This window comes from Zonotrichia leucophrys, chromosome 2, assembly GCF_028769735.1.
Source record: "Zonotrichia leucophrys gambelii isolate GWCS_2022_RI chromosome 2, RI_Zleu_2.0, whole genome shotgun sequence".
NCBI classification, from domain to species: Eukaryota; Metazoa; Chordata; class Aves; order Passeriformes; family Passerellidae; genus Zonotrichia; species Zonotrichia leucophrys.
Genome location: NC_088171.1, coordinates 141,910,705 through 141,922,154, shown reverse-complemented (window position 1 = coordinate 141,922,154; position 11,450 = coordinate 141,910,705). Strand labels below are relative to the sequence as shown.

Sequence of the window (11,450 nt, the reverse complement as noted above, 5' to 3'; positions counted from 1 at the left end):
CAGTAACACAGAGGATGATCCCTCGCGTGCACCTGCCTAGATACTGCCTGAAATGAAGCAAAATGCACTGGCACAGAAACTGGCTTTTCCTGGGCAGAGTTTGTAAGATAAATATTAAAAACTTGAATTCCTAAATTTCCATCTCAGCCATGGTTGTTTATGCACCACTGTGCGTATGAAGGGAAAGACTCTTGAACCTCCTTCAAGGTCTAAGGCTTATTCCTGTGCACATCCATGTTCCTGGTTCTACAGCAGTTTTGTGCTAAAACACGTACAGCACAGCCCGTGCTGTTCCCTCGGTGTGTGATTTCCCTGTGAGGAGCAGCAGCAGGACCTGTGGAGCTCTGTCCCTCAAACCATGCGGGCAATGCTCCATTCACACCACAGGAGGGTCCCGGACCCTCGGTGTGAGCGCCATGTGCCAGTGTCACACTCGTGCACGGTGTGAGCCACCGCCTGTCTGCGTGCGGAAACAGGGGATTTTGACCACAATGTTTTGTAAAATCTGGCAGAGTTAATGTGCAAACTGAATTACTTGAATTACTTCAAACCCCCACGTTTTACACAACCCACTCTCACAGTCTTGCCTATCGTCTGGCATTTGTGGGAGAGTATGAATGAGCAGCCTCACAGCTGCCGCCGGCTGCACTCCCCAGGCTGCAGCTTTGCGAGGCCTCTTAGCGCTGTATCGGGGGGCTCAGGCAGACGCTTGTCACCAGAAACAGCCGAATTTGGGCCATTTCGGCGAATGTCACCAGAACAAAGCAGTTTCTTCGCTGAATGCTAAACATGCAAGTCAGTTTCTGCACGGAAGCACGGGAACCGGACGGGGTCCAGCGGAGTCCTCGGGGCGGCCCCGTCGGTAGCGGGGCGCGAACCCGCAGCCCCCAGCCCACCGGCCGCGCGGGGCCAATGGGCGGCCGCGCTGGTGACGCGGCGGGGCGGGCGGGGCGCTGGGCGCGGGGCCGGGCGGGGGCGGGCGCTGCCGCCGCGGGAGCGGCACGGGCGGGCGGAGCGGCTGTTCCCGGAGAGGGCAGGCAGCGGGTTGGGTGCTTTGGCTGTAGTCTGGTTCGCTGGGGTTGCCAGAGACCCCCTCCAGGCTACTCCACGAGGACCGGCTTGACGCTCGATCCCTTTTAATAGACACCGATCTTTTTCCCCCCTTGTTTTTTCGGGGTGCACTTCGCCCAGCGCCGCGGGCGCCCGCTGCCCTGAGCGCTGCCGTGCCGGGAGGCACGGGGGGCCGGGGCCGCGATGCGAAGAGATGGGGCCTGTGGCTGCTCCCGCACGGGCTCGTAGCGCCCGCTCGGTGCTGAGTGCCCGGGTGCCGGGGAGGTGCGTGTAGGAGAGAGGCGCCAGTAGCGCTGGATTTTATCCCCTTGTAGAGGTGCAGGCAGACAGAGGTTCAGGTGTGTTGGGGTGTATTTTTTTTCCCCTTTCGTTGCCTACATCAGCTTGTTTGCCCCTTCTCCCCCTCCTTTTTTTCTTTTTTTTTTTTTGGGGGGGGGGTGAGGTGGGAGCCCGGGGTGTCTGATTTTCCTCCAGCTGAGCAGTGCAGTTGCAGCGGTAGCGGTGAAATCCTGCTCCTCCTGTGAGCTCCAGCCAGGAAAATGGAGGCTGTGATAGAGAAGGAATGTAGTGCGCTCGGAGGGCTCTTCCAGACCATCATAAGCGACATGAAGGTAAGAGGCTGAGGTGTGTGGGGGAGCACAAGGGAGGGGAAGCGTCTTCCCACCTGGCCCGGCGAAACTTCGCCCCGGGCGGTGCAGCCGCATCGGGGGCTGGAGGCGGCGCGACCTCCCCGCGGCGCTGGGGCGACGCTGCCCGGGGCTGGGTCCGCGTCCCCGCCGGCGGGACCGGCCTGGCACAGGGCTCCTGGCTTCACACCCAGGGTTTGGGGCTTGCGAGTTGGTTGCAGGTTACTGCCTCTCCCTCCCTCCTCCTTCCTTCTTTTCTCTATTCGTCCTGCTCAAACATGCAAGCTGTTACCTTGCACCAGGGTCAGCGAATTGCCTCTTTATTTTACAAATATTTTTATTCTCCTTTTTTTCTCGCCTGGTGTGGGCTATCAGATCGGTAGCAGAATGAATGCCGCGGGGCGGGAGCGTGGTGCGGAGGAGCCGGGCACGGAGCATGTCAGCCGTGGGGTGGGGCTCGGAAGGGCAGTGTGAGCATTTCGGTGCCAAGCTGATGGGCGCGATGGAAAAAAATCTCTGCCTGGAGATGCTCACAAGTTGATGTGTGCCTGGATTAAAATTGCGGCTCGGTGTGGTATTATTTTCACGCTGTATATGCTCGTGGAGGTGGCATTTCCTTCTTTCTGTGAATGGATGCAAAGGTTTCAAGCGCGGGGGTCTCTCCACCAGCCACCAGAACCCGAGTGTGCTGATCCCGTCTCTGCCAAAGAGTCCCTTTGAGAGCGGCGCTCCCACTCTATCCTTGGCAGCCAAGGGCACTCCTGCAGGGTTTTCTTTGGGTGAGCGGGTGCCTCCCACCCTTCTCTCGTGGAAGTAAATAGCGTAACAGCGTTGCTGTGTTCTGCCCGTCATGTCTCCCCCAAAGCCGGGGCTGGAGGCGCCCAGGCTCCGACACACGGCCGTACTGCAGAATACTGCAGTGTTCCCCTGGACAAGGGCAGCTTGTCTGCCTGCCAGGGCCGACTGGGAAGGATGCAGTTGTCGGGAGATGTTGAGGGACGTGTCAGATAATGGGGACTGCCGTAATTTAAAGGCGGTGACCGTGCACGCTGTGCTTTTCCCAGGCAGGGCATGGGATTTCTCTGGGTGTTCTAATTCATGCGGGGCCGCGGGAGAAAGAGCTGCCAGGTAGTATTGGAGGACAGGATCTGCTTTAAGAGGGAGCCTGACAGATGTGAATGGCTTCTAGTGTGTTTCTTGGGGAGGGTGGAGAAGCTGTTTGGACTAGAAGTTATTTTTTGGCAAACGTTCATATGCACGTTCCTCTCAACAGATCTTAGGAGACATTTAATTAAAAGCGTGGCTTGTCAAGAGCAGGCAGGTTGCAGAGAGGAGGGGGCAGTCTGTGTATATCTGTCAAGACAGTGCTGCAGACCTGGCAGTGGTGGTCCTCAAGCTCTCAGCCTCCTTGGATTTTTAATAATGACTGCACTTTAAAATAAAAGAAATCCCCCCCAAAAGCAGGAAATGATCACGAATAATGGAATCATTTTAGTGGTCAGTGCAGGGAACAGGCAGGAGATGGTATGTTCCAGATCAAGTGTGGTTTTGGGTTTCATCACAGAGGGACACAGAGTATGTTTATTCTTTCCTTCTTTTCATAAGTGATGCATTTGGTTTTTCTTGCTCTTAAGCCAGTGGGCCTCTGTGTGGATTCATTTTTTTTCTTCGGCACATTGCTACTTGCATGGGAATGCTGCTCATCAGAAAACATGTTGACATGAGTGTATGGAGATGGGCACAGGTGTGAATATTTTTTTCTTAATGCTCCATAGTAGTGGAACCTGTTTTGTGAAGTGGCAATTACTGAAGGGGGAGGTTTGGAAGGAATAGCTGCAGATCTTTAGCAGCATGGTGGTTGTTATGGTTAAAAAAATCTGCTCATTATTTTGCATGAGTAGAACAAAGAATTTTTACCTGTAGTTGGATTTGATGCGGCTGATGCTGTACTACTGAGATGCACTGGGATTCTTTGTGAATTGTGCACAAAGGAGCACAACAATTTCTAAGGAAAAGTAGCTATTTTTTTGGTAGTTAACCAGAACCTTTCAACTAATCATGCCTTTAGTAGTAAAGTGAAAATTAGCATTTTAAGTGCTGTTTCACGTAGTCAGATCTGTGTGGGCAGGCTGCTGGCAGGATCTCGGAGATGTTGCGTAGGGGTCTGCCCACGCATCCCCGAGTGCTCCCTCCGTGCCTGTTTCTCATGGCAGGCTGTGATCAAGGCCCCACATGCCCTGCAGTGCTGAGGGATTTGATGCAGCATCCGCCTTTTTTTAACCAAATGCTTCACAGGTTCTTTTATCATATGTATTGCTCTACCTTAAACTTTGTTATAAAGATGGTAGGGTTAATCAACAGCTCAATTACTCTGAAGTGTTGCCAGTGGATGCAGATGGGTGCTGCAGCTGAGGTGATGAAGATATAGTACATGCAGACTGATTTTTCTCTTTGTTCACAGCAACACAGAACTGGCTCAGGTGTACCTCTTGTTGATTTTGAGCTCTGCCTGGTTCTGACAAGGTTACAGGAACTGGAATTACAATTCTGAGCAATGTGATTGTTTCCATTTGTCTCCATGTACTCTGTTAGATTTGAAACTTCATATGGGCAATATATGTCAGTGTGGCTAACACATCACATTTTTTGACAGCAAGATTGTGTCTTGCTGGCTGAGGTCTCTGAGGCATTTAATGTTTTCTTCATAAACACCAAATTTCTCTCCACCCTCTGTCAAAAATATTTTTGTGTCTAATACTCAACAAAACCTGCTCCAAAAAACTTCAGTATAAAGCTAAGTGATTTAAAGAAATGATGTTACTGAGTAAATGTAAGAACAGTTAATAAACACCCCATTGTACTGCACATTATTGTACATCACAGAGTCACAGACTATTTTGAGTTGGAAGGGACTCACAAGGATCATTGAATCCAACTCTTATCACTGCACAGGACACCCCAACAACCCCACTGTGTGCCAGCGTGCTTTGTCCAAATGCTTCTTAAAATCTGTCAGGCTTGGTGCTGTGACCACTTCCCTGGGGAGCCTGTCCCAAACACCCCCTAGGTGAAGAAACTTTTCCTGACCTCCATCCTAAACCTCCCCTGGCACAGCTTCATGCTGTTCCTTGGGTCCTGCAGAGATGCCCCTCCACTTCCCCTGGTGAGGAAGCTGTGGGCTGCAATGAGGTCACCCCTCAGTCTCCTCCAGGCTGAACAGAACATCAGGAACTTCAGTCCCTTGACAAGGGAAGTCCATTTTTTCCATGCCAAACAAGGGTCAGATTTGTTGAGTAATATGGTGGTGTACATGATGACAGGGTTGTTTGTGTAAAGTCCACAGTGGGAACTGAACTTGGCCGTTGTGCTCTAGAATTGGATTTCTGTGCTTTGAGATTTCAGGACATGATTAAAGGATCATAAAGGTGGGAGTGTGTGTGCCCATCCCATCCTTATTTTGGTCCATTGTCACAGCCCTGATGTTTCCTACAATACATCACTGAGCATGTGGCACTTACAATTACTTACACTCTTATGCAAGATCTTCTTGAAAGCAATTAAAGTTTATAAAAACAAAAATGAAATGTCCCCTCAGAGGAGGAGTCCTGTGTGCTACGTGCAGACGCTGTGTGACTTGTTTTTGAATGCGGCGAATTTTCTGTAGCTCCCTATGGGAAGGGAGTATTTGATCTGAATGGTTTGTAACTCATTTCTTGCAATTGAGAAATGAGATGCTGCAATGTGCTGTTAATTTCAATATCTCTTTTAGTGCAAAGCAGATCATTGCAGTTAATTTTTGGGAGTGCCTGTTGCAGATGGGTTTCAAAAGAACTTGTCTTCTCATGCAGAGCAGATCTTTAATGCTTCTTTTCCTTCTGAGTTGATTTTACATTCCTTTTAATCATATTGTTCTCTGCTATCCTGAAGAAAAAAACCCCACCACCTCTGAAAACATTGAAATTGGCTGTGTTTGTAGTTCATCACTTGCTTTATGGTATTTCTTTGGCTTTTAGCATTCTCTTTATTTGTCTTGCCTCTTGTGCCAGCATGTGTTTTGACAGGGCAGGGGCTTTCTGTGCATGTACAGCACCTGACTCTTGTAGGGTAGGCATGGGAGGAAGATGAGTAATGAGCAGTTGGATGAGCACAGGTTGTCTGTGACTTCATTTATACCAAGTCAGAGGATTTACTAAATTTTTATGGGTCAGGTGTGTATTACCAGTTAGTCTCATTCATCTCCCTGCATGTGAGGGATGTGCAGGTATTGTCCTGAAACAGGGCTCCCAGCAGACATGTGAGTTTTTGGAAATATTCAGAAACTTTTCTTATACATGTGTGTGCCTTATTTATATTTGTTTAGCTGAAAGAACAATAAAGTCAGTAATAAATCAGCAACCTCTACTATAATACTCTAGAGGAGGTGCTGAGACTCCTGGACTAGGCAGTGGTGCACCTTTTCTTCCAGCTATGCAAAACTCTTGGTTGAAACACAAGAGAGAGACATGAACATATGGGCATGAGAAACATTTATGTTTTTGCAGCCTCTAACCTGCTTTTAGAAGGTGATCTGTGATAGGCAGCATTTTAACTTGCTTTTGTAGAAGTTGGACCAGGAGTGGCCACATCAAGAATTGAGAGTTATTTGTTAGGTAGCCCTGTTTGCTTACAAGGAGTGGCCTTGTGATATTCACACAAATAATATAAACTGAGGAAAAAAATATTTGATGGAACAAATAGAACTGCTGAGACAGTTACTACAGCAGGTACAGCTGCAAGTCCTCAGTGTGTATGTTAATCCAAGGAACAGCACACATGTACCAGAGAACCTGGGCAAATTTATTTTACCGTGACATGTCCTAGTGCAACAGCTCTTCCCCAGCTGTGCTTTATTTGAAGCTTGAGATCTCTGTGGAGATTAGGAATGTTCATTTGGATGATTTTAAGGGTTAGTTTCAATCCAGCTGTTAAGGATGATAACTACTGTAAGGAAAAACAAATGTGTCATGCACTCGGACTGGCACATTTTAACATCTTCCTTGGTGACATTGACAGTGGATTGAGTGTTCCCTCTGCAGGTTTGGTGATGTCACCCTGCTGGGTGGTGCAGTCACCGTGCTGGAGGGGAGCAATGCCATCCAAAGGGATTTTGTCAGATTTAAGAGGCAGGGCTGTGTGAACCAGGGAGCCCTTATTGCACCTTGAGTACCAAAAGGGTCTGCAAGAGAGTTGGAACAGGACATGACAAGGGCATGTAGTGACAGGACAAGGGAGAATGGCTTCAGTCAAGAGGGCAGGGTTAGATTAGAAACAAGAATTTTTTTATTGTGTGTTGAGAACAGATTTTCCAGAGAAGCTGTGGTTGCCCCTCCCTGAATCAGTTCAAGGGCAGGTTGGATGGAGCCCTAAGCAACCTGGTCTAGTGGATGGGGTTAGGGCAGATGATCTGTAAGGCTCTTCCAACCCAAAGCATTTTGTGATTTTCTGTGCAACAGACAGGTAGGTCCAGGCTTGGAGAGGAAGCACACCTGCCATGTTGCACTGGCATGTCCCTCATACAGCAGTCTTTAGGACAGCTATCTCTTTCAAACCTAGCAAACTGGTGTTTCTTCCTCTTCACAAAAAGTCTGAAATTAGTTAATTTGGAGCTTTTCTTCCCATTTATTTTGTTCCTCAAAGGTTTTACCACCAAGGCATAGCTGGCTCTCTGATTTCTTATCCCTCTGCCTCCCAACAACCTGCTTGCTCAGGCAGTTGGTTTGTGTATACTGAAATTCTTGCCTTTTCCAAGCAGCTGCAGTATCTTTCTGTGAACATCTCAGAGGGGGAGGGATTGACAAGCAGCAAAGGCTGAAAGATGGTGCAGGAAGAGAAGCCTCTGCCTGCCCAGACACTGAGGTTCAAGCAACAGGGCATAGCTGGGAACATACTTAGTCACAAGTAGTTTATTTTTTAGAGACACATACTTTCTTGATCCAAATACTCTTGTGTGAGTGTTAACAATTTATACAACTGTTGAACATTTGCTACATAAGTGTGTACTGGGCTGGCTTATCCTGTGACATACCCAGAACAAGGATTTTTAATATCTCTTGAGAGTACTCCTTTTGGGCCTGGCAGGATGCCGAGAGCTGCACAATGAGGTTTGTGAGGTTCTAAGTGTGGAAGGAGTTGTGCAGTGCTGCATGAAACACAATTGACTGAACAAATGTTGGAGAACAAGAAGTCTATGTAATTATGGGCTTAGTGCTGGTTAATACCTAACAGAGGGTGATATTCAGTGGAGGTTGCTGCATCCTACCTGAGTTCTGAGTGTGCATGAACTGAACCCAAATCTTTGTTATAAAATACCTGAGAAGCAGATTCTATTTTTTTAAGGACAGAAGTTGCAAGAGTTGATGGAGTATGCTTGAGTATCTGTAAACTGCATCTTCTGTAGCATAGCAGTCTGTGTTTTCATCTTCTGAAGAACATTTTTAAGGGTCATGGTCTACCCAAAGACCGTTGATCTGGAAGATAAGCAGGGAGCAAAATAGGAACTGTATCTAAAAAGGCTTCTTGGTCTACTTCAGAGCGTTCAAAGATGAGTACAGAGAAGTTTGAGTCAGTGTCATAAAGGGGCTACCCTTCAGAATAAGGTGGTCTCTTTAGGCTACATGTATAGAAATGCCTTTTCCTCTTCAAGGGTGCATTTTCAATTTGAAAATTATGTCAGCCTTGATACTGTAAGGTGCCAAGCACTGCTTTGTTTGCTGGGATCTACGCTGACCTTTCAGGACATTGATTGACTTCTTCCTGCTGGGCTGAGATAGCTCGAACGCCAAGGTGTTTGGAAGGATGGGAGACAAAATGTCTGGTAGCTTTGTGGCTAGGACCATAGCAGCTTTCATCTTCAAAGTGCTTTCTGGGTGACTTGGCTCCAAAGAATGGCTCCCATTTTACAGAAAGGCAAGCTATGGCTGCAGGTTTAGTGACTTCTACTCCCTCCCCCTAGGACAAGAAGAAATTGGGTGCATCTACAACGTGGAGTTAATGAGGGAATGTTGGTTAAGCTCCCAGTATAATAGGTTTCTATCTCCATGTACACACTACTTTGTTTTTACTGATTAAGAAGTGTTGCTGTTCACCCCTGTGATAACCTGGTGTTTGCAGGCAGAAGAGATGACATCTAAAGATGACTGATAAATTCTCCACAAAAGTGTCCTGAACTCCTCTCCTGGAACTGAAACTACAGGACCTCTCTCAGTTTTTAGTGGGGAAGCCTGACAGGCACGTCTTAACCATAAGCTGGTTGATCATGAGGAATTTGTGTCTTGTGGGGTTTTCTGTGAGCTCTGTACTTTTCACTCTTCTGGTCAACAACCATAAGTGATACGTAGTTGATTTGAATTCTAGGATGCTACCTGGAGTACAGTCATCCTTTAACAAGCCATTCTTGCAGAAATGAGCTTGTGTTGGTGTGTAAAATGCTGCTGATGAGTGTGTAACTAGAGACACTTGGTTGATAGTACAGAAAGGTTCAGTTCTCATTCTTTCTTCCACATACACTGCCACCATGCTTCTCATTTGAGCATGAGATGTATTTTTTTTTTTTTTTTGCTACAAAAGTCACATGTGGGCTTTGTAATGTCTCTGAAGCCACCTGTATAGAGGCACAATTTAGATTTTTTTGTTAATAAAGCTGTATTTGGGATGTCTCCTAACAGTACTGTCCATGAACAAACCACATGGATGCTTATTGTCCATGAGCAAACCAAGGGTCTAATTTGGAGCTTGAAAGGGATTATTTATCTTCTCATGAGTAAAATGGAAAGAAAGTAGCCTGCATTAAGCATATACTTGCCCTTCACTGTCTGTCATGAGGCAAAGGTCAATAAGCATTAAAAACGTGGGTACCTGGCTGCTGCCTTTTTCCCAGTAGGAACTTTCCTGGTCAACTCAAGTGCTTGTCAGTAGTTTGGGTCCTGGAGATTGTTGTGACTGCTTGTGGGATGGAGATTGTGTTGAGTGGATGGTCAGAAATTAGGGTTTCTGCTTGCTTGGAAAGAAAAAGGTGATGAGACCCCAGTGGTGTTGGTGACATTACCAGCACAACACTGTTGGCTTGAGGCTGTCCTGCGTAAGTATTAACTTGACTGACTGCCTCCTGATATTTTAATTATCTTCATTTTGATCCAGCTGAAATATTGTGGGTTTAGAAAATAGCTGCTGAAGTATGTACAGTGGCCACTTAATGATTGAGTGGATGAAAGGCGGTATTGATGAGTCTCTGAGGAGAAATCTGCTCTTCAGGCTTGCAGACTTGTTCAGACCTGCAGTGAAGAATGTGGAACTAAATGCTTCCTCTGGAAGACTACTTAATGTCCAGCTTTTTTCATGTGGCATGGGATAAAAGGTCTCTGGATGCTGTGGGTAGTTGTTTCCCACCACCCCCTTGTCTATTGAATAACTTCCTATGTTTAGAAAAGGAGAGACTGTATGTTTATGCATGATGTATTTTCTCACAGTACGAGTCTAACTTTTGTTTGCTAATTACCCAATCTTGGATTTAAACCATGAAGTGGCTGCTTTGGAGCTGAGTTTCTTCATCTTATAAACCATGAAACTGAACTGTGGACAGTACAGATTTGACGTGGTCCCTATTGACATAGAAGAAGGCTCATGAGTTGGGTTTGTAAGCCAAGATGAGTTTTCACAGGTCCTTGCTGTGCTACTACTAGATTGGAGTCACAATGATAGAGCAACTGGTATCCTGCACTGGGGATGTTTAAGCATGGGCTAACACACTGCAGGCATTATTATAATAAAAATTAAAGACTCCTGAGGTCTGACAACAGAGTGGTACCAGACTTAGGTTCCCTCTCCCCCTTTAAATGGCTGGTGAGATCTAATAAAAATGTGTGTTCTTGCAAAGTAGTGCTGCATTTCAATGCTGCTGCTAAGGGAATTAGGTATTCTTTAGAGTTCTTCAGGTGGTTTAAGAATGTAGAAAAAATGGGTATCTGTGGTGGTGTTGTTCAGGTTTTTTACCCCAGTAGTGTGAATACCCTTTTCTGGATTTTACTGACTGGATTTTAGTCTTGATTTTTTTCGTGTCATTATCTGTTTTCTTTATTGTTCAAATTGTACTATTTAAACTAAAAACTAAACAGTTTTGAAACTACTTAATGTGTGGTTCTGTGATACGTAGAAGAAGTGCCTCGTTGACAGGTTTTTTTAATAGCATATGAGATGTCTTCAGCAGCGTTTTGTTGCATAGTTTTCAATATTCTGATAATGTATGTCCTTGAAAAACAAAGCCTGGCATGCCTGTTTATACTATGCGTGCTGAGGGAAACTAGTTTCTAATCCTGCCATTCCCTAAACAAGAGGCAGAAATAATGAAAGTAAATGTATGGATACAAGACTGTGATTTACTCCTGCTTTCTTTCCTGGAGGGTAGTTACTGCTTGAATGGCATCTTTCATGTGCTTTTACTTTCACCTGCTTGCACTGTAATCTCTCAGACCCTGAGTCTGTACCTGCCTGCTCTGTTCAGTGCTGTGGTGTTCAGCTCTTGCTGTGAGATCCTGTGGAGTTCACGTCTTTGCTGTTGGTGCCTTTTCACTCCTGGCCCAGCACAAGCTGGGAGTCCCTTTTGCTGATGGAGCTCAGACTTCCCCTATGCCTGGCAATACCTTCAGCTCAGGAAGAGTGATGGGACCTTGAATTCAGCTGGTCCCTTTCCTTGGCTTGTGGCAATATTCCTGCAAGACC

The 11,450-nt window shown here is 46.6% G+C and overlaps 1 protein-coding gene across 12 annotated transcripts in view; it reads left to right on the top strand.

Moving 5' to 3' along the window:
* The first annotated feature begins 1,014 nt into the window (after positions 1-1,014).
* The window catches only part of MTSS1 (MTSS I-BAR domain containing 1), a 126,043-nt gene continuing 115,607 nt past the window's right edge, over positions 1,015-11,450 (top strand). For 11 of the 12 annotated variants that reach the window (XM_064706675.1, XM_064706677.1, XM_064706668.1 and 8 more), the window contains exon 1: positions 1,015-1,682. In XM_064706675.1, coding sequence (XP_064562745.1) covers positions 1,611-1,682 — 72 coding nt within the window. In that variant the 5' untranslated portion in view covers positions 1,015-1,610. The remainder of the gene's footprint in view (positions 1,683-11,450) is intronic. The other variant, XM_064706667.1, reaches the window with a different exon arrangement.